The 20,002-nt window shown below is 43.6% G+C and overlaps 1 protein-coding gene across 12 annotated transcripts in view; it reads right to left on the bottom strand.

Annotated features, from left to right (window-relative positions):
• The window catches only part of FSTL4 (follistatin like 4), a 550,514-nt gene that overhangs the window by 394,558 nt on the left and 135,954 nt on the right, over window positions 1-20,002 (bottom strand). For 8 of the 12 annotated variants that reach the window (XM_086411561.1, XM_086411567.1, XM_086411559.1 and 5 more), the window contains one exon: window positions 3,313-3,346. The exons of the other annotated variants lie outside the window; for them this stretch is intronic. In XM_086411561.1, coding sequence (XP_086267687.1) covers window positions 3,313-3,346 — 34 coding nt within the window. The remainder of the gene's footprint in view (window positions 1-3,312; window positions 3,347-20,002) is intronic. 12 annotated transcript variants of the gene reach the window in all.

Below are 20,002 nucleotides of genomic sequence, written 5' to 3' on the forward strand. Positions count from 1 at the left end.
ATCCTTGGGTGATGAAGCGAGATCAAATCATCACCTGCCCATTAGAGAGAGGTTCAATGTCTCAGAGAGACATTGGTCCAGAGGGACCTTGGCCCAAAGGGCTCTTTATTCCTACTCAAACAAGCATGAGAAGGAAGGAGTCTAATGTAAGGTGCCATCTGCTCTGCTTATATCATGGGTTACTGAGAATTAAGGGAGATAAAGAACATGAAACTCTCAGAAAACTTCAGAATATCTAAGATACAATTAACATTATCTCACCACTCTCCCCACACACCACCCCTGGAAGACAGGCACATGCTGGGGCCTGTCCTGGGCTCTGTCAAAGCAGTCCCTCTTTGTGGACTCTTTAGAGCAGGGCTTGCAAAGGGCACTGTGTGGAAGCCCAGCCAGAGATGATTAAAACCAAATCAAGATGCCATGGGGAACTAAGTTTGGGAAAGGCTGCATACTACACTCCCTTTTCAAAGTCCTATTTAACATCTTAACAACCTAAGAGATTCTGCAATAAAAATAACAACCAGCTTGATATTGAGTCCAGCATTTACCAAGTGTTTTATTTTCCTACGGCTGCTGTAGCAAAGTTCTATAAAGTAAGTGACTTAACGAGAGAAATCTGTTTTCTCCCAGTTCTGGAGGCTAGAAGTCAGAAATCAACGTGTTGGCATGACCACCCTCCCTTTGAAGGCTCTAGAGGAGGATTCTCTGTCGCTCCTTCCTAGCTTCTGCTGATTGTCAACAGCCCTTCATGTTGCTTGGCTTATGTACTCAGTCTACTCTGTGCCTCCTTTAGAACATGCCATTCTCCCTGTGTCTATGTCTAAATCTCTCTCCTCAAAAGGATCTCACTTATTGGATCATGGTCCATCCTATTCCAATATGACCTCATTGTAATTACACATTTGCCAGGACTATATTTTCAAGTAAGGTCACATTCACATATTCTGGGTTAGAACTTCAAAATATCTTCTTGGGAGACACAATCCAACCTATAATACCAAACCTATTTGAACGTGGAGCACTTTCATCAATGCATCAGCTGGGAATGTCTGGATATCCACAGAACACTTCCTATAAGTGCCTCTGTAGAACCAAATGATTCAGTGCCTCTCTTGTATATCACTGGGACAGGATCAGAGTGAAAAATACATATACAAGGCAATTTTTAAATTTGCACTTAATTGTTTGAAATGATTGTTGAGCCACTATAGGCCCCGGGCTAAGGCCTTGAGGAATTTAGGAGTGAAAGAGGGGAGGGTCTCAGCTCTCAGGAAATGAATGACTTACCAGGAGCCCTTAACTCCCAGGTAAAGCAGGGTAAGAAAAACTCTTCAGAAAGAGAGTTGGAAGGGATAGGAGAGAGGTGGGATTTCACAAGATGAGGGACAAAGAGCCGGCAGGCTGCAGGGACAACGCATGAGGCAAGAAAGCCGGGCTACAGCCTGAGAACCATGACAGCACTGGATGGGAGGAGCATGGGGGAACTAAGCCACAGAGCCCGTCTGAGGCACGCGGTGCATTCGCGCCACCGTAATGATCTCCAACACACCTGACCTAGCCTGGACTCCGTTCCCACTGCTAATATCAGCTCCCTCACCTCTCACTCCACAGACTTAATCAAGAGCTTCCAAAAGTTACAGAGTGTAAAGTTGTAATTGGTCATCCATGTGTAGCTATGAGTTGGAGCTGATATCCTGAGTCAGATGTTACATAAAAACAAAAACAGAAAAGTATCTTAGGTTTTGTGGTCCAGAGGCTACCCCTCTAGACCTTTCCAGGATCTCCTGGGCCTGGTAAACTAGACAGAAAAATTCAGAGGGTTAATTATCTGCTCCTCTTTCAGTGCCAGATCAAGTCAAAGCTAAGTGTTCATTGCTAGACAATAATGTCTTATTCGTGTTTGCAGGAATGTTTATTGAAATATTCACAGTGCTTCTACTATTTTTATACCCATATACATACACTGTTCTGGGCAAGATTAACAACCCTACTACCCAAGCCATTGAATCTCAGACTTAAAAAATACTCAGAACTGACCTACAAGGTCCCACTCTTCCTTCCTTCCTGCCAGGTTATAAGCACTGACATTAAGGCACTGGGCTATCTCAGGAATTTTCAAACACTCAACTTTGACAGAAGCAAGCAAGAAACATCAGCTCACAGAAGGAAGAAAAATGTTTCTGTTGTATCAAGACAAATTAGCAGTACAAACCCGAGGCATATGTTCCCAGTAAGCCAGTTATGAAAGATGCTGCTTCAAGAACGAAGAGAGTTATGGGAAAATAGAGCACAGCCTAACCATGCCTTTGCTCACCCTGAGACATGTAGTCTTCTAGGAGTTTGGAGTCTCAGGTACAATAAGGTCTTTTATGCCTCTGAGCAAAAATACACATGGTTTTCTCATATCCTAGCCTTACTATTTAAAGACATTTCTAACACAAGAACAGTAAGAGTCCAAAACAGTTAAGCTCATATGTGATTCCATAATGCAAATAGTGCTGTGCACCAAACAGTCACACGCACTCAGGAGTAGTGGAATAAATAGTATTCTAAACCAAAGTTCATGCCGACTTGTCTCCTAAAGGCTATTTTTCTCCAGGTTACATGGTCATAACATTGTGAACACAACTTTGAATCAGAAACAGGCCTTCCCTGCCCCACCCACCTTCATCCAGTACCATTCGATTTTGACGTCCAAATGATGTGGTTCAGCAGTTCAGAGGACGCTGAGCCCAAAACCAGAGACAATGGCGAATGAGAGTGAAAGCCAGAAAGTTTATCCTAGAGCTAGATTAACCAGATTCTTTGTATCCAGGACTCCAGTACCGCAGACAGCAGCAAACAATTGGTTCTATGAACCCATGAGTATAGACAGTATGGAAAGTTTAAGTCTAGGGGCACACTTCAGTAACTGATATTTTTCACAGTGGCACCTTTTCCCAGTTATTGAAATACCTCAAACCATAAACAATTTTTTATTGTTGATGTAGTTTTCACCAGGTTAAATAATTATTTCAAACTTCACTCAGAAATGAGGCTTCTTTTGAGAGACTGCAAACATTATCATGAATGAGCCAGTTCCCTAGACCCCATCTCTAATACCTAAAGGTAGAGGACACAGTTGTCACAAGCAAACTTCGGCTTTCGCTCCTACAGTCCCTGAGGCAAGTGCCAAGCAGTCAGCACCCAGAACAGGTCACATGAAATTTCAAAGAACAGGCTGCCCACAGTCTGAAGATAATCTTAACTGTAACAAACTACATCCATATGCCCACAATGAGAATGAAGTGAGTATGAGTGCATCTTCCCTACCTTCTCTTCTTCTGACGTCAAGGCTTCTGGATTCCTGCAAGACAAGAAAGATTTGGTGTTTTGGAAGAATAACTCATATGTAGAAATACTTGCAAATACCTCACCTCTTGTTAGACATTCATTCACAGAAGGGTAAACAATCTCATAAATATAAGACATTCAGCAGTGTTGGGGCTCCTAAACTCTCAACATATACATACACATCTGTAAATGTAAACCACTTGCTGCTTTGCTGGCTTAAGCAAACATACTGTTAATCATGCAGTTTTTAATGAGCAGACCCAACTCTCATGGTCTTCCTTATATGGAAACTGGGCTGGTTCCAATTGTTAGGAAATACCTTGTTTTAAGTTGAATTCCCACCCTTGACCTAGACTGCAAGTGTTTGTAGGGAAAACATAAGTAGACAGGAGCCAGAATGAAGTGAGCAACAGCAGGCTGTGATTTGTGGTGCCATGGGAAAGACCATTATTGTTCCTGTGCAGGCCACTGGCATGATCTGCTGATTGACTATGCTCCTCAAGAGTTTCCAAAGCGTGGGAAACTATGGACAATTTGGATAGCCACTCCATGCCACTGGACTAGAGTAAGCCTTGGCTCTTCTTAATTCAATCTCATCTTCCTGCAATGTGCAGAGCAATAAGCAAAGTGTTTCAGAAATTACATAGGTTAAAGACAGAGTCCTTGAATTGAAGGTATTTACAGTTGAACAGAAGGGTACAGGACAAACACAAATTACTGAGAAATAAAGAGGAGATTTTGCCTTGATGAATACCAATATGTTCACAATCAAATGAAAAATGTAAGGGAAAAAAAAAAGGTTTTTTAAATAACCTTTGCAAATAGCACAGAAGAATGGGCAGGCTTTCAGATAGAAATATGGGAGGGAGGGTGTACCAGGAAGAGAGAATAGCTTAAGAAAAGGCCAAAAAGTACAAGGCATGGTCAGGCAGCAGGAAAAGGCCCAGTGAGACGTAATGCAGGGAAAGGCTGAAATCTATTGTGGTTTCATGACTAGTAAAAAGCATCTACAATCTGTTATAAATGACCCAGTTACGATAAAGAGCCTAATATTGAGATTAAGGTGAAAATCCATGCTTAGCATTAGCATGTCTTTCATACCTTAGCATTCTCGTTTAGCATTCTTACGGGGCGAGGAAGGGGGAGCCAATATTAGGAAGGAAACTTGACGAGGCACTGAAAAGATTGTCCTGTCTTGCCTAAATTACACTCTCTGACTGCCATCTCTGTAATGAGTCAAAAGGCCAAGTGGAGACCAATGGAAGACCATGTCACAGGCCAGCAGCGTACCAGCAGGCACAATTACCCAAACAGGCTTCCCAAATGCTGGCTCTTCATAAGCTCAAGGGCCAAAAGAGGGAGCCTGGAGAACAGTAACTGGAACAGAGCTGCTGCCGCAAGCACATCATGCACTAAGGAAACCCAGCTTCTACACTGCTGCTCAGACTCTGCTCTAGGGGCTGGCACCTCCCTCCTGGAAGGAACTAGTATTTGTGGAACAGGAACTCAACCGTTATAGCTCGAGAAAAAAACCTTATGGGAATTTTACTGTAATTGCATAAAATGTATAAATTACCTTAGGGTACGTTGATCTCTGTATAACATATCTCCTTATTTAACATGGTATTTTTAATAATTTGTTCAAGTCTATTTTTATTTCTTTTGAGAGTATAATTTTCCTGTATATATTCTGAAAATGTCTTTATTACATACCTTTCGTTATCATAAATGGAATTTGTCTTTCATTATATCTTATAACTGTTTCTTATTTGTATATTTGACAGCAATTGAGGTTTACATATTGATATAACCAACCACTTGACTGAATTTCTTATTGTTTGTAATAGGTTTCAAATGATTCTTTTGGCATCTCGATTTGTTGATTTATACAATATGCAAATAGCAATGATTTTCTTTCTTTCTTCCAGTTTCTATTGTTGCTTACTCTAGTCTTATTCTTACAGCTAATTCTTTCTCTAATGTTAAGAATTTTGAACATAGTGAACATCCTGGTCTTCTTTCTGATTTTAAGAAGAAAACCTGAAGTGTTTCCCAATCAAGTAAAATGCTGGCTTTTGGCCCAGATATGTTTATCATATTAGTGAAATCTATGCATATTTTATAGACTTTTTAAAATAAATTTATGTTCTAGCTTGTCCCCTTACTTGCTTATTTATTGGCTCTTTCCCTCCACTGGAATGTGAGTTGGGATGGTGCCAACATCTTTCTCACTCTTGCATTTTCAGTGTTATTTATAATAGGGCAGATGCTCAATATATATTTGTTGAATGAAAATAAAATAAATGTGTGTTGACTTTAACCAAATACTTTTTCTGCATTTATGGAGGTATCCTATGATTTTTTCTCCTCAGCTCTATTAATTCGATGGCTTATCTAGTAGATTTCATAGCAGTCAATTATATCTATATTTACGGAGTAAGCTTTTCTTAATCATGATGTGTTTTTTAAAAAATATGCTGCTAGATATTGTTCACTATGATTTTAAACACATTTTTGCATTAGTATTCATAAATGAGATTAAGCTATAATTTTAGGTGTCATTTTTCTGTTTCAGGAATTAAAATTATATCAGTTTCATATACTGGATTTGGAAGTTTCCCTTTTATTATGCACTGGAATAGTTTAAATAAAAGTGGAGTTATCTGACCTTTAAGGTTTCTGCAACTTTCTTTCTCAGATATTTATTAAAAAGTAGAGGAAGTAGAGGGTCATAGAGGTTAAAATTTGTCCAAGTTCTCACATTTTGGTCAATGGACAGCTGGGATTTAAATTCCAAAGTCTAATTACAAAGCTTATGCACAAAACATTCTAACTCCAGTCAATTAATAGTGTGAAAATTAGACGAGATAGACCTCTGCTTAGGACCATGAAAGAGTAGCTTGTATTAGGCCAATCCTTCTAATAACAACTACAAAAATTGGATAAATAACAACAACAACAAAAGTTTTTGAAGGCATGTGAGAGCAACAAAGGCAGACAGAACTTAGCCAATATTTGGAGAGAAGTAAAGGCTTTGGTGGAGAGCCCCATATTTACTGCCAGATTTTCCCTTTGGGGAATTTGTGGGTTTTCAGACAGGCCAAAGTAATGTTTTGGGGCTTAAAGTAGCCTCACTGAGTTGGGAGATACCTGAGTTGAGGCTACAAAAGCAACCAAAACTTGAGGGTCTGCAATCCTAGAAAATGGAATCAGAAAGAAATGAACTCAATAATTTGCCCAGCCTCCTCTTGAGTTATATTATTATGCTTGAATTGGATATATAAAGAACATGAGGTTGAGAAATAAGCAAAAAATTTGCCTCAAACAAACTAAAAAGTAAACTAAAACACTAAAAACAGATTTTGACAGTATCATGGTGCTCAGAAGACAAAAATTAAGCTCTCAAAGGAACAATGGTCCTGGTAATTGCAGCTGACTTTCAGTTAAAATCATATATTCTCAAAGAACTTCTGTTCCTGAGTAGATCAAGATGATCTGCCAGTGTTCCGTATCTAACAAATAAAAGTAAGTCCTCTCTGAGAGGCAATAAAGTAATCCAAACACCATATAATTTTTCATAGTTTTGACCTAAAACTAATAAATTGTTAGCTATCTCTCCAGAATAAAAAAGGGGGGGCATTATTCAAGATGAAAACAGAGTTGAAATTCAGGGTCTACAGCCATGATGAGCCATGTGCAAGTCCCCACACGGCAAAGGAAGGAAAATTCTTTTATAGAGGTAAAAAGTATTGATAAATTGAGAGGGTAATAGTAAACATAGAGTTAATGGCTTTTCATTGGCTAGCTTGTTGCGAGGAAATGAAAGGAGCCTTTCTTTTCCCTTTTGAATTCTGCTCTTGTCACAGCATATGAGAACTCCCCCTTCTTGTCTCCCAGCTCTATTTAATTGAGGCTTTTGTTTATTAATTTTTTTTACCAATACATAATGTCCAGCATCCAAACCAAAATTACTAGGCATGATGGGAAACAGTATCATGTTTCCCATCATGATACTGTTGATGTTTAGTCATCCCATGAATGACTAAAATTCAATAAAACAGACAGCATAAACTGATCCACAGGTTATCCAGAGTTTAGAATTATCAGACACAAGCTCTAGAATAAGTATGACTAATATGTTCAGGAAAACAGAAGATGCTGAATTTCACCATAAAATTGAAATTAAAATAAGAATCAAATGGAAATCCTAGAACTAAAAAATCAATGACTGTCAGATTCAACAAGAATCTAATAGAAGACTAAACACAATTAAACAGAGGATTAATAAGCCAGAGCCTAGGTCAGTAGAAAATAACCAGACTGAAGCTCTGAAAGGAAATAATAAAGAGTAGAAAACACAGGAAAGTATGAGAGACATTTTGGAGAATGGTGAGAAGTTCTAACAAGTATGTAATTGAAGTATCAGATAGAGGAAATTAGGCAGAATCAATATCTGAAGAGAGATTCTTGAAAAATGTCCAAAATTGATGAAAGACATCAATCCAAAGATTTAGAAATCTCTAGAAACTCTAATCAAGATAAATACAATGAACACCATAACTAGGTCCTCAGGAAAATATAGTTGAATATTCAAGGACAAAAAGAAAAATCTTTAAAATAGCCAGAGAGTGGGTGGTGGAGGTGGAGGGCACATCACCTACAAAGACTGGATAGCCAACTTTACAGGAAAAAATAACAGAACCAGAAGAGGGGCTACAATCCTAGAAAAGGGAATCAGAAAGAAATGAACTAAAAAATCTGCACAGCCTCCTCTTGAGTTACATTATTATGCTTGAATTGGATACATAAATTCAGTGACATCTTTAAATGACAGATGAATCGACATCTTTAAGTGACAGATGAAACAACATCTTTAAATTTCTGGAAAACTTTGAATTCTATACCCACTGAAAGGATATTCATAGGGTAAAATAAAGATATATCTAGACAGACAAAAACTGAGAGAATACATTGTCAGCAGATTAATACTAAGAGCAATACAGGGAAACACTCTGCACAAAAGGAAAGTGTTTTCAGATGAATGCATAGTTGTCCAAGAAGTAATAAAGAACAGGAAGAGTTAAAAAATGAACAAATCTAGTTCTGTCTGTTTAACACAACAACAATAACGCTCTCTAAGTTAATACTATTTACAGGACTAAAATGAATGATGATATGATCACAAATTCAGGAGGTCAAATGGAATTTAAGTATTACAATCCTATTAATAGCTAAAAAATGGTAAAACCAATGCTATAAGGTCAAAGGAGTGGGATTACAAAAGACTAACTCCCCAAAAAAAGACAAGAGAAAAGGGGGAAGAGGAATAAAAAGAGAGAGGAATACATTAGATTTATAATGATAAAAGAACAATTTAATAGGAATTAATAGCAATTCTAAACTTGTACACACCTAACTACATAGTCTAGAGGGGTGGGATGTGGGGGAGGGGATGTGAGAGAGGTTCAAGAAGGAGGGGATATATGTATACTTATAGCTGATTCACGTTGTACAGCAAAAACAACATTGTAAAGCGATTATACTCCAATTTAAAAAATAAATTTTTAAAAAAGATGGTTTCTGGGGGTACTGGGAATGTTCTAAATTACAATCTTGGTGGTAGTCACTTGGGTGTGTTCAATTTGTAAAAATTAATGGAGTTCTATTCTACATTTGAGATGTATACACTTTCCAGTATGTTTGATACATGTCAATCAAAAATTTTAAAAATATTAGGTCAAAGTACTCATAGTACACAGCACAGATTTGTTGAAGAAGGGGAATAAATCACATGCCCTAACTTACAGATGAGGGTGGTTCTACAGGAGGAAAGGCTACAGCATGCTCAATTGTCACAGGGCAGCAAGTGGCCAGGCTCAAGTCTTGGAAATCCTACCACCATGCTCTGCTGTGTGTGCTAAGTCACTTCAGTCATGTCTGACTCTTTGCAGCCCCATGCACTGTGGCCTGTGGCCCACCAGGCTCCTCTGCCCATGGGATTCTCCAGGCAAGAATATTGGAGTAGGTTGCCACATCCTCCTTTAGCAGATCTTCCCAACCCAGGGATCGAACCCACAGCTCCTACAGCTCCTGCACTGTGAGTGGATTCTTTACCACTGAGCCACCTGGGGAGCCCAGTGTATTCTGCTGCCTCAAAGTAAATACTCAGTGAATATTCTGGAAACAAGTGACAGGAACTAAAAGATGGAACTCTGAAGTCAGATGGATCTGGGCTGGATCCTGGCTTATTCCTGATGGCCACGGCCCTGCCACCTTTGATTAATTATCTCACCTTTCTGAGCCTCAGTTTGTTCATCTGTGAAATAAGGGTAGGAATGGTGCCTTCTTCATAGAGTTGTTAGGAGGATTAAGTGAAATATAAGCCTGTAGCACACACAGTATGGTGGCTGGCATACAGTAGTCCTGAAATGGTGGCCATCACCATCTTTATTGCCATTAATGAAGACAACAAAGGTGGAGAAATAGTAAGATCACTTGGGGGAGGGCAATGAGTGCAATTTCTCCGTCAATTATTGTGGCTCAATCAGAATGTCTTTCCAGTACTTGAAAAAGTACTCCCCCAAAACCTGTACCAGAACTGAACAGAAGAGAATTCACTGACAGAAGTGACACCAAGACCCCGAATGCTTTGCTTAAGGAAGAAATTATCTGCTGCAGAAGCTTCAAACCAGATGGTTATAAATGAGAGTTAGCACATGGGCATTATTTAACGACTGAATTTCTTTAACTAAAAATCTAATTTTATTATGGTATAAATCACACTTTCTTGAAGTAGGGAATTAATTTTAGATTTTTCATTTAGTGTTCATAACCTTTCCATGAATTTGACAGCCAAATCATTTAAAACGTCATTTAACCAATACAATACAACAGCTTTATTCCTCATTGTGCCCTTCCTGAATCCATTATCTTTCACTATAACGTAGGGGAACTTAAAGTAAAAAATTACCATCCCATAAAGCTGTATTTTATTGTGCAGTTGAACTGCATAATCTTTATTTTTGAATCAATATACTGTGAGTGCTGAGTAATATTTTTCATAATCCAAAAATCTATTACAGATTCTCAGCTACCAAAAACATAGTTTGCAAGCTGCTGAAAGAGGACAAATGAAGATCCTCAGATTCTGTGCCTGGATCCTTTACATCCATCTTAGGCAGTACTCACGATCTTAGGCTGTATGTGAGGCTCAGGAAAAGAAGGGTGGACCTTGGCCCCAAATCAAATGCACCTCTCCTTGGCCATGAATCCAGTCATCCTTGGTTAGAGAATAAGTCTCAATTTATCACTCAAAATGTTATGGGATTCAGTGGCTTCTGGGAAAATGTTGGCTCTGTGAGTTAGCCAAGTGGGAATCAAAATATCCACTGCTCAGAAGAGGAAGCCATGGAATCATGAAGCTGAATGAAGCTTGATGTGGCCAGGGTTTTGCAGACAAAGCAGAGGTGAGTCTTGTGCAGACGGGGCTGAGTGCATCTGAGGGCTGGGCAGCTGCAGGCTCTCAGCCCTGCCAGTGTCCTGGTGGTGAGCCCATGACTGGCAGCACCTCAGTCCAGCATCAGGGGAGCTGAGGAAGCCCCCTGCTTCAGAGTTCCTCAGGCTCCTACTGCCTGGAAAAGCTATAAATTGTGCTCAATTTATAAATCACTCGGTACAGTTGGGATGCAAGCTTTGCTAACGGCACTCATCACTACTGAAATACTGACATCTAAATTCTAAGGTTTTCATGTCTGAGATGCTTTTAACACTAATGCTTCTTTAACAACCTTTCTTACAATCTTTCATTTATTCATTTGAATTTTAAAACCTTGACTCTTAACAACTTTGATTTTTGCTAGCAGGACACCACTCTGCAACTAAAGCCACATGGACAGGTAGAACACAGTGAAATAAAGGGATGCCTTATGTAGCATAGATTCGATCACTGCCTCCCGCTTACTGAGCATACAACAAGCATCTGGTACGCTTTATCTCACTTCTATTGTTCAGGTAAAGGCAGAAGGAAAACCTTCTGTTAGATTTGTTGTTAGATTTGCCAGAGCATCACGTCAGGGCCTTCGAAGCTGGATGAAGACAGAATTAGGGGATTAACCCTAAACTCAAGAGCCAGCTTGAGAGCCAAGGTGAATAATCCCGCTAACAACAGGATTTCCTGGAGGGTGTAGAGGGGATGTCTGAACGTGAGCTTTCTCCTCCAGTCATGTGGAGCCCACGGCAGGAGCTCGAGGAAACTATCACCTAGGAGGTGCCTGCTCCTAAGGAATGCCACCTTGTCGAGGGGTCAGAACTCATCTCCTACCTCCCTGAGAGCAGCGCCATGTGCTAGGAGCCCTCTGATAGAGTGGTGTGTCCTCTGAGGTAGACTGCGTTAGAGGTGGGAAGGGCACAGCTGATCATCCTACACCTCGGGATGCTGGGAGAGCAGAGGGAGCTGGGCACAGGCATGGTTGTTCCCCTTCTCAGCCCACAGGCTTCCCAATCCAGTGACGCCTCCCCGGCCTCTATCAGGAAACCAGGCATGGAATGGGTGGGGAGTATGACCACACAGGCAATGAAAAGACCTTCTCCACATTTCAGGGCTGAAACGTGGACCCCATACAGTGAGCAAGTTCTGTGTCCCCTCTACTTCCTGTCCAACAATAAGTGGACCAGTGTGAGCAAACGTGTTTACACAGGACCCAAGTGTTTATTGGAGGTTTATCAAAACAAATGGGAGAGACCATGCATGGATAATTTTGAAAAAATATCACAGGAATCTCTTTATGATTAAGCTATAGGCATCTTTTTTTTTTAAGTCATTGATATGAACCCACCAATAGCCTCCCTGTGGGGAACACTTGTGAGGAACATCAATTTCCTTATGTCTATGGAGGAGATGGAAACAGGCCCCTCATAGCCGCCAGGGGGTCCGAGCAGCCTGTTATTAGTAAGCGCAGCAGCAGCCGCAGCGCTGAGGGAGCTGCCCAGACACCTGCCACTCCAGCTTCCCCATCTGGAGTGGCATCCCCACCGAATGGACAGATCAGACTGCCCACACAGGACGGATTTAGGTGACAATTCAGAAACACAGGCAGAATCCCTCAGGCAGTGCTGCTCAGTGCTTTCTGATGGGGAACATAGAGGGGCTGCATTGGAGGGAAGCTGTGATGCTCTAAAAAGAAAAGTATTAATGGTGATTATGAGACACCACAGAGAAAAGAAAGAATGAGAGTATGTGCCAGGCCTTCAGAAATTCAGGTGACTTGGATGTTAAATTTCTTGTTTCTAGAAGCAAAGAATGAATAGATTTATCATATGAGGATTTAGGGATTTTAAATTCTCAGGATTACTTAAAGCTATATATTAAAGGTTATTCATTTACAATCAAAAAAAAAAAAAAGTTGGCTCTGGATTTAAAATTGTCTTCTGCAGTGAATCTACCAAAGTGACAGTATAAGTAAACATTAAGTTACATTTGATGCAATAAATGTCAATGACAAATAGATCAGTCCAACTTGTTAAACACCATCACCTGCACACAGCCGGATGAAAAGACTAAGGAGGAAAGAGAGCACTTTCCAGCTTCATCTCTCTGACAACCCAACAAATTAAAAACTGATTAAGTTTTTTATTTAGAAAAGTATAGCACAGTATCATTTCTGCTTGAGGACAAGCAATCCCCATGCAGGTCTCTTCTAAGAGTTAGCAGCATGGGGCTCTAACTCAGCACCCCAGGGACAACTAACAGTCATCCTCTCCAGGGACACCAGACAGGCTCGACAAAGCCCAGCCCACCACGCAGAACTGACGAACTGCAACGTGCCACGGCCACACAGGACTGCCATGAACTAGGACAACATCTATCTCCCCACAGCCTGCATCTCATTCCTCTTTCATCCCACCGCAGGGTCTGGCCTGTCACAGACCCTCAACAGATGGATTGCGAGGAAGAAGTCAGTTTTTTTCAAGGTCTCCTGAGGAGAGTATGGGGTTAGTGAGGGTCTCCTCTGGGCTCATAGAACACACTGACTGCCTCTGAAGTCTGACTTTCCATATTTTCCATTTTTAGCCAAGTTTCCACAGGATCAGGGACAGCTAAGGATGCCTTCCTTACTCTGGGAGGTTTCACACCCACCAGCTGCCCTATCCTGTGCTCTAGTCATCCGTGAGCCACAAGATGATCAGGACCATGTTTCAGGGGTTCGGGGAGGACAGGTGGCCTCTGGGAAAGGGACAGTAGTTTATGTTTTAATTATTCATTATCCTGTCCAGGTACCACCCAATAGATAATGTAATTTAACATCAACCTGTTTCATATGATATTAAAACCTGCTACTTTTTTTCTTCTGCCAGCTACAAGCCCACAATGAGGTTTGAAACGTGTCTGAATGTGTCTGAAAAATTAAGAGACAAAAGAAGGAAAACGGCTGCCCTCTGGTAGAGTTCTCTATTTTTCATTCTTGTTTTTACACATGGAGTGGGGGTGGGTCACAGATAGAGATTATCTGACTTAAAGATGCAGAAAGTTACAGAGCCACAGTGGGGCTCTTTTTTCCACCCACAAACCACACAGTATTTATTGAATAATAAATGTGTAGCACACAATCCAGCTATATTTTTTTTTACGCTCGTTCATTTTTTCATTTGGCAACTTCTGTCACATTAGCTGAGTAGCCTGGAAGTGGTCTGTTGCCTGTTTTCTAAAAGGCTCTTCCATCACTACCTGCATCACTCACAGTCTTAAGAGTTTCAGAGTTTACTTTAGAGAGTAGCTACAATTTGCCTGGCAGACCACACTGAGACTGGTAATTGGCTGCTTGTCCCTCCCATTTGAGCCTAATCTGCAGCCCAGACAAACTGCTTTATGGGCACAAGTAGGAAAGAGAAAAAGGCAGGTAACGGGTGAGAAGGTGAGCACATGAATGACAGGCACACTCACTTCCTCCAAAAGAAATAGTGCAAACCCCTCAGTCCAAGGGCCACAACCAGAGTCTCTCATCTTGCCCAGAAACAACCCCCTCCTCCCTAGTCCTCCTGCCTGGCCAGTGGCCTTTCTGCCCCCCTGGGGCATAAACCCTACCTCCTCATTTATCACTTTCTGCTTCGGCAGGCTCATCCTTGCAATTTTTGTCAGGCCTTATCTTGCCATTCCCACCACCTTGATTCTCCCTGACACACACAGCCCCTCACCCAGCACTCCCAGCAGAGCTCCTGGTAATTCTCCTGCCCGGTTCATTTATTCTTACCTTCATCTGTCCATGTATCTGTTCATTCAGTAAATACTGACTGATCTGGGGACACAGCAATGCCAAGACAGTCACAACTCTTGTCCCCATGAGGCTTATGATCTCACACAGAGAGACAGACAACAAACAAGCAAATACAATGTACAGAACATGTCTCAGTAAGAAGTGCCACGGTCATAGACAAAGCAGGGAAGGGAAACCAGGACAGAGGTTTTCTACTTGTGACAAGGAGGGCCCCTCCAGGGGCTGCATTGATTACAGACCTGTCCCCTGCTCCCTGCTGTGCACAGCACGACCTTCCCCTGCTCAGAACCATTTTGTCATCCCTTCAAGCCACCACAGAAAGGGAAGAGGAACAAAAGAGCCTCTTGATGAAAGTGAAAGAGGAGAGTGAAAAAGCTGGCTTAAAGCTCAACATTCAGAAAACGAAGATCATGGCATCCGGTCCCATCACGTCATGGCAAACAGATGGGGAAACAGTGGAAACAGTGTCAGACTTTATTTGGGGGGCTCCAAAATCACTGCAGATGGAGACTGCAGCCATGAAATTAAAAGACACTTCCTCCTTGGAAGAAAAGTTATGACCAACCTAGATAGCATATTAAAAAGCAGAGACATTACTTCGCCAACAAAGGTCCGTCTAGTCAAGGCTATGGTTTTTCCAGTGGTCATGTATGGATGTGAGAGTTGGACTATAAAGAAAGCTGAGCGCCGAAGAATTGATGTTTTTGAACTGTGGTGTTGGAGAAGACTCTTGAGAGTCCCTTGGACTGCAAGGAGATCCAACCAGTCCATCCTAAAGGAAATCAGTCCTGGGTGTTCATTGGAAGGACTGATGTTGAAGCTGAAACTCCAATACTTTGGCCACTTGATGTCAGGAACTGACTCATTTGAAAAGACCCTGATGCTGGGAAAGATTGAAGGTGGGAGGAGAAGGGGACGACAGAGAAGGAGATGGTTGGATGGCATCACCGACTCAATGGACATGAGTTTGAGTAAGCTCTAGGAGTTGGTGATGGACAGGGAAGCCTGGCGTGCTGCAGTTCAAGGGGTTGCAAAGAGTCAGACATGACTGAGCAACTGAACTGAACTGAAGCCACCACGCAAGCCCCCATCTCCATTCTCGTCTCCCTGTCCACAGCTGTGACACCAGCAGTAAGAACTAGCAATGGAAGCAGTCGTGGCCCCAGAAAGCAGCGAGTGTGATGAGGGCCACTTCTGTTTGCTGAGCCCTCTCCACCCACCTTCCTCAATTTTCACAGCCCCCCTTCCACCGCAGATGAATCCCCAATGCCACCCATGAGCCTCTACCACCATGCCTCCCACTCAACTCTTGGCAATTTTTGATTGTTGTCTGGATAAATAATTAGCCGGGGCTCCTATGGGTATCCGCTTCTATACAGGGAGATAAATCTACTAACACCCTTTGATTAGAAAGCACTTTCATTGTACCACTATAAACTTGTATTAAAAATGGAACCTAAAGTAGTTTAAATTAAATGAGTTATATATAATTAAAAAGCCTTTAAGGCACAATAAGGCTCCTTTTCAATTTTCTTTTATAACAGAGTCAGAAAGAAAGGCACCCAATGGTCAGCATAGCTGGACTGCTATTCACATAGTAGCCAGCGCTTCTGAAAGTGCTAGATAAAACCGATAGTTTTCTCCTGTCCTTTCCCAGCTGCACTTAAGTAGGACATTCCAGAAACTTGAGTCTGCTCACCCACGAGATGACATTCAGAGCAGTGCCTAGAAGGTGGTCGTGAGAATAGAACGAGATGTGTGCGAAGAACTGTGAGCATCACTGCTCAGCTGGACAGACGTCTGCCCTCCGCCTACTGGTCAGGAGCCAGGCCAGCCTTAGGCACCCACGCCTCCCAGAGGGCCTTGCACTTGGGGCAGAAGCACATGAGACTTTGTCTCCAACAGCTGGAACCATCTCTCTCCCTGAAGAGCAATTTGCTGAGAAGGACAACTCTGAGGGCATTCAATCTGCACTTCCTCCATAAGCTAACCCAGTGGTTCTCGAACAGGGATGTCTTAGGCAATCCAGAGTTCCAACCACACCCCAACCCAATTACATCACAACCTCTAGGCCGGAGACACACATCAGTGTTTTTTATAAAGCTGGTTCCAATGTATGGATACAATCTCCCCCAAAACAGGCTCTCTGCTCATCAGTGCTGCTCATCACAGAGCCAGGCAGCCTCCGACGGACCACCACGGCTCCGGCAGGTACCAGGAAGGCTTTCCCAGGCATAGCCACTGTACACAGAAGCACCAAGTTCTCTTTCCCAGCGAGATTTAGTAAGGCAGGCGGATAACGGGGCAGGCCTGGGCTCTCTTTCCCTGGGGAGCCATGCGACCCCAGTATCCAGATCTCAGCAGCCACTGGGTGCAGGTGGGAAGGGAAGGCTCAGCACCAGAGCTGGGAGCCTCCCCAGGGATGGGGAGAATAGGATGACCGGCCTGGAGTACATGAGTTGGCTTTAAATGGTTGTAAAGGTGCTCATCTGAGCCCCAGCACCTTGGGTCTCCAGCTCAAAGGTGCTAAGGTCCACCTTAGTGACCACAGCTGTAAGCTGGGATTCAAGGTAGTGCCTGTGAGACTGCTAGGAGACCTTAAAGAGGAAGGGTGCTTGGTGGCTGCTGTAACTTACCAGTTCCCCGCTACAGACACCATCTGGGAGACTGTCCAGCATCGCCCTGACCCCAACCCTGAGCACAGCGCCCAGAACCAAACAGGTACTCATCAGTGTCTTGGGGCCCCTGGCGCAGAGAGGGCCCAGCAGTTTTGTTGCCCCAGTGGGCAATAACGGGCAGAGACAGGGTGCAGGATGGCTCCATCAGTTGATACAGTGTCAGTTGTGAACCACCAACACCAGCCAGAGCTGTCCCTTCACTCCCCTTCTTGCACCCACCCCAGGCTATCTTCCCTGACCTTCTCTGACTCTCTGGTGCTGCTCATGAGCTGACTGGCTCCAGCACACTAAAATGCCAGGATTCCTTCCTCTCGGGGCTCTACAGTGGGCACTCTGTATACTGTATAGTGGGGGCCTGCCCCACCTCCAGAGCGGCCCTTTCCTCCTCATCCATGAGACAGGAGCCAAGACTTCCTGGTGTGCTCACCCACCTGGAGAAGGCAGGCACACTTCCATAGGAGCCAGCGCCAGCTCCCACAGCTGAGCCAAGCTCAGTGCCCTGTGTACCTGGGGCTGCCCTACCATTCCCACCTCTGGGGAAGAGAGGACCATCCTCCATAACAGCCTCCCTCCAACAGCAGGAACATAAGGAACTCTGGCTGTAACCCAGCACTGACCCCCTCGCTCTCTTCCAGGGGCTAGTAGAAGAGTCAGCAAACACCAACATTTTCCCACTGGGATTACTGACCCTCCAGAAGCCTGTATCGGACAGTAATCGCCTTAGTCACCGATTCTGGGACTCTTGCCTCTTCCCTAAAGTCAAGGGCCCAGAGTCTAGCTTCCTAACTCTCAATCCTGGACAGTTCTCAACCCTTAGGCACCTGCCAAGGCCAATTCTTAGAAGCAGAAACAGGGAAAACCACTCATCACTGCCATGCTTAGGCCTCCATCCAGAGCCCAGACACCCAGCTTTCTATTACACATGCACAGCAGTGGGCCTGGCCAGGCTCTGCCCTACACGAGGGCAGATGCTCAGGGATCCACAAGGCAGTGGCTGCAAAGTCCTTGTTAGACCCCCCTTGAAAAAGGGAAGAAAATATCCTAAGAGATATTAATTCTTGTGGGTTCCATGGCTGCCCCATAGGCCCTTTCCCACAGTGGGAGAAGACAAGAGAAAGAGGTGTGTGTTGGGGAGCCAGGGTGAAGAGGGATGGGAGGACATGCTCTGCCACTGCCCCCAGGGTAGGGCAGGAGGCTCCCTCAAGCTGTGCTGCCCACTAGGAGGTGATAGGGTCTTATCTGACGTGATAGAGTCTGCTCTGGCCTCCAAAGTTCATCATCAAATGTTCTTTTAAATTTTGGCTGCTCCATGAGGCAAGTGAGATCTTAGTTGGCCAATGAGGGATGGAGCCCATGCCCCTTGCTTTAGAAGTGTGGAGTCTTAACCACCAGACCACCAAGGAATTTCCCAAACATCCTTTCCTGAGCCTCAAAAATATGTAAGGTAGGGGTGGGGGTGGGGAAAGCAGCTGGAACTTGAGAGGAGCATGTGGGATGGTCAGAAGGCCAGTGCAAAGCCCAGCTCCACCACTTCACACATGGGAGACCTCAGGCAACTCATCTATCATCTTGAAGCCTCCGCTTCCACATGAATAAAATAAGAAATGTAATGGTACCTCATAGAATCTTTTTGAGAGGTCAATGAAGTGATGTACTTAAAGCTTTGACAAAATGAGAGCTGTTTATTAATGTTATCAACATTCATAGCTATGCAATTCAAAGGAGTCTCTATCAGGAATCTACTTATTTCTTATGAGGAGTGTCTTCAGATGCCCAGCTCTGAGCTCCAGAGAGCCCCTGGCCTGACATCTCTGGCAGTGTCCCTGGTTCCCTAACACTCCATACTCTTAGTTACCCAGAAATAGACACGACAGCAAAACCCAAGTTGTGAATGCAACAAGATTCTGCACCTGGCTGGGAGCAAAGCTCAGCCCCAGAACTGAGAGAACATCCATTGTGTCTAGATTCCGTGGCCTAATTATCTCATGGCAGCTCAGCTGTGCTGTTACTTACTGGATTCCACAGAGTGACAGCCCCTCTAAGAAGAGACACCTGGTAAAGTCATGACTCCCCTCCCACAAAGCCCCTTCTTTCTTCCCAAGAACAAGTCCATCTAAACCTCAAGGCAGCTGTCCTAAAGAGCTCCCTGCCCTACAAGATGCATGAGTGCAGAGTCGCAGGGCCACCTCCAAGCCCCAAAGCCTGCTGCCCTTTAGTCAGTTTGCTGAGGGGGCGTGAACACAGTCACAGGCGGCCGGGAGGGTCAGGGTGACAACTGGCGAAATGCTGAGCCAGCCCATGGCCATCAAGCGGCCTTTACAGCCTGTCAGCTGGGATGAGCCAGGGAGGGTAAACTGGGCTTCCGAGCTGCCTAGCCGCAGACAGTCCAGGTTGATGTGGTGAGGGTACCACAGAGACAGGTAGAGGAAGCTGGGCCTACAAAGCCCAAGAGCAAATATTTAAGACCATGTAGGCAGGTGCCCTAACCCAGTTCCAGCTCTGAAGACAGGAAAAAGCACAACTTGATAAATTGCCAGCACTTCTGAAAATTCAGCACACATTGCTCCAAGTGCTGAAAGGTTGGAGACTGGCTCCTCAGCCTTATCAACCCCGGCCACCCACGGTGACCTGCTCTCTCGCTCCTTCACTTGAGCCCCCCAGGCCTGTACCCACAGCCTCCGTTCAGAGCCCCTGAATGGCATTGCTCCTCTGGGGACCTAA

This window comes from Bos grunniens, chromosome 7 (genome assembly GCF_055505025.1).
Source record: "Bos grunniens cultivar Pamir isolate PY7600 chromosome 7, Bosgru_T2T1.0, whole genome shotgun sequence".
NCBI classification, from domain to species: Eukaryota; Metazoa; Chordata; class Mammalia; order Artiodactyla; family Bovidae; genus Bos; species Bos grunniens.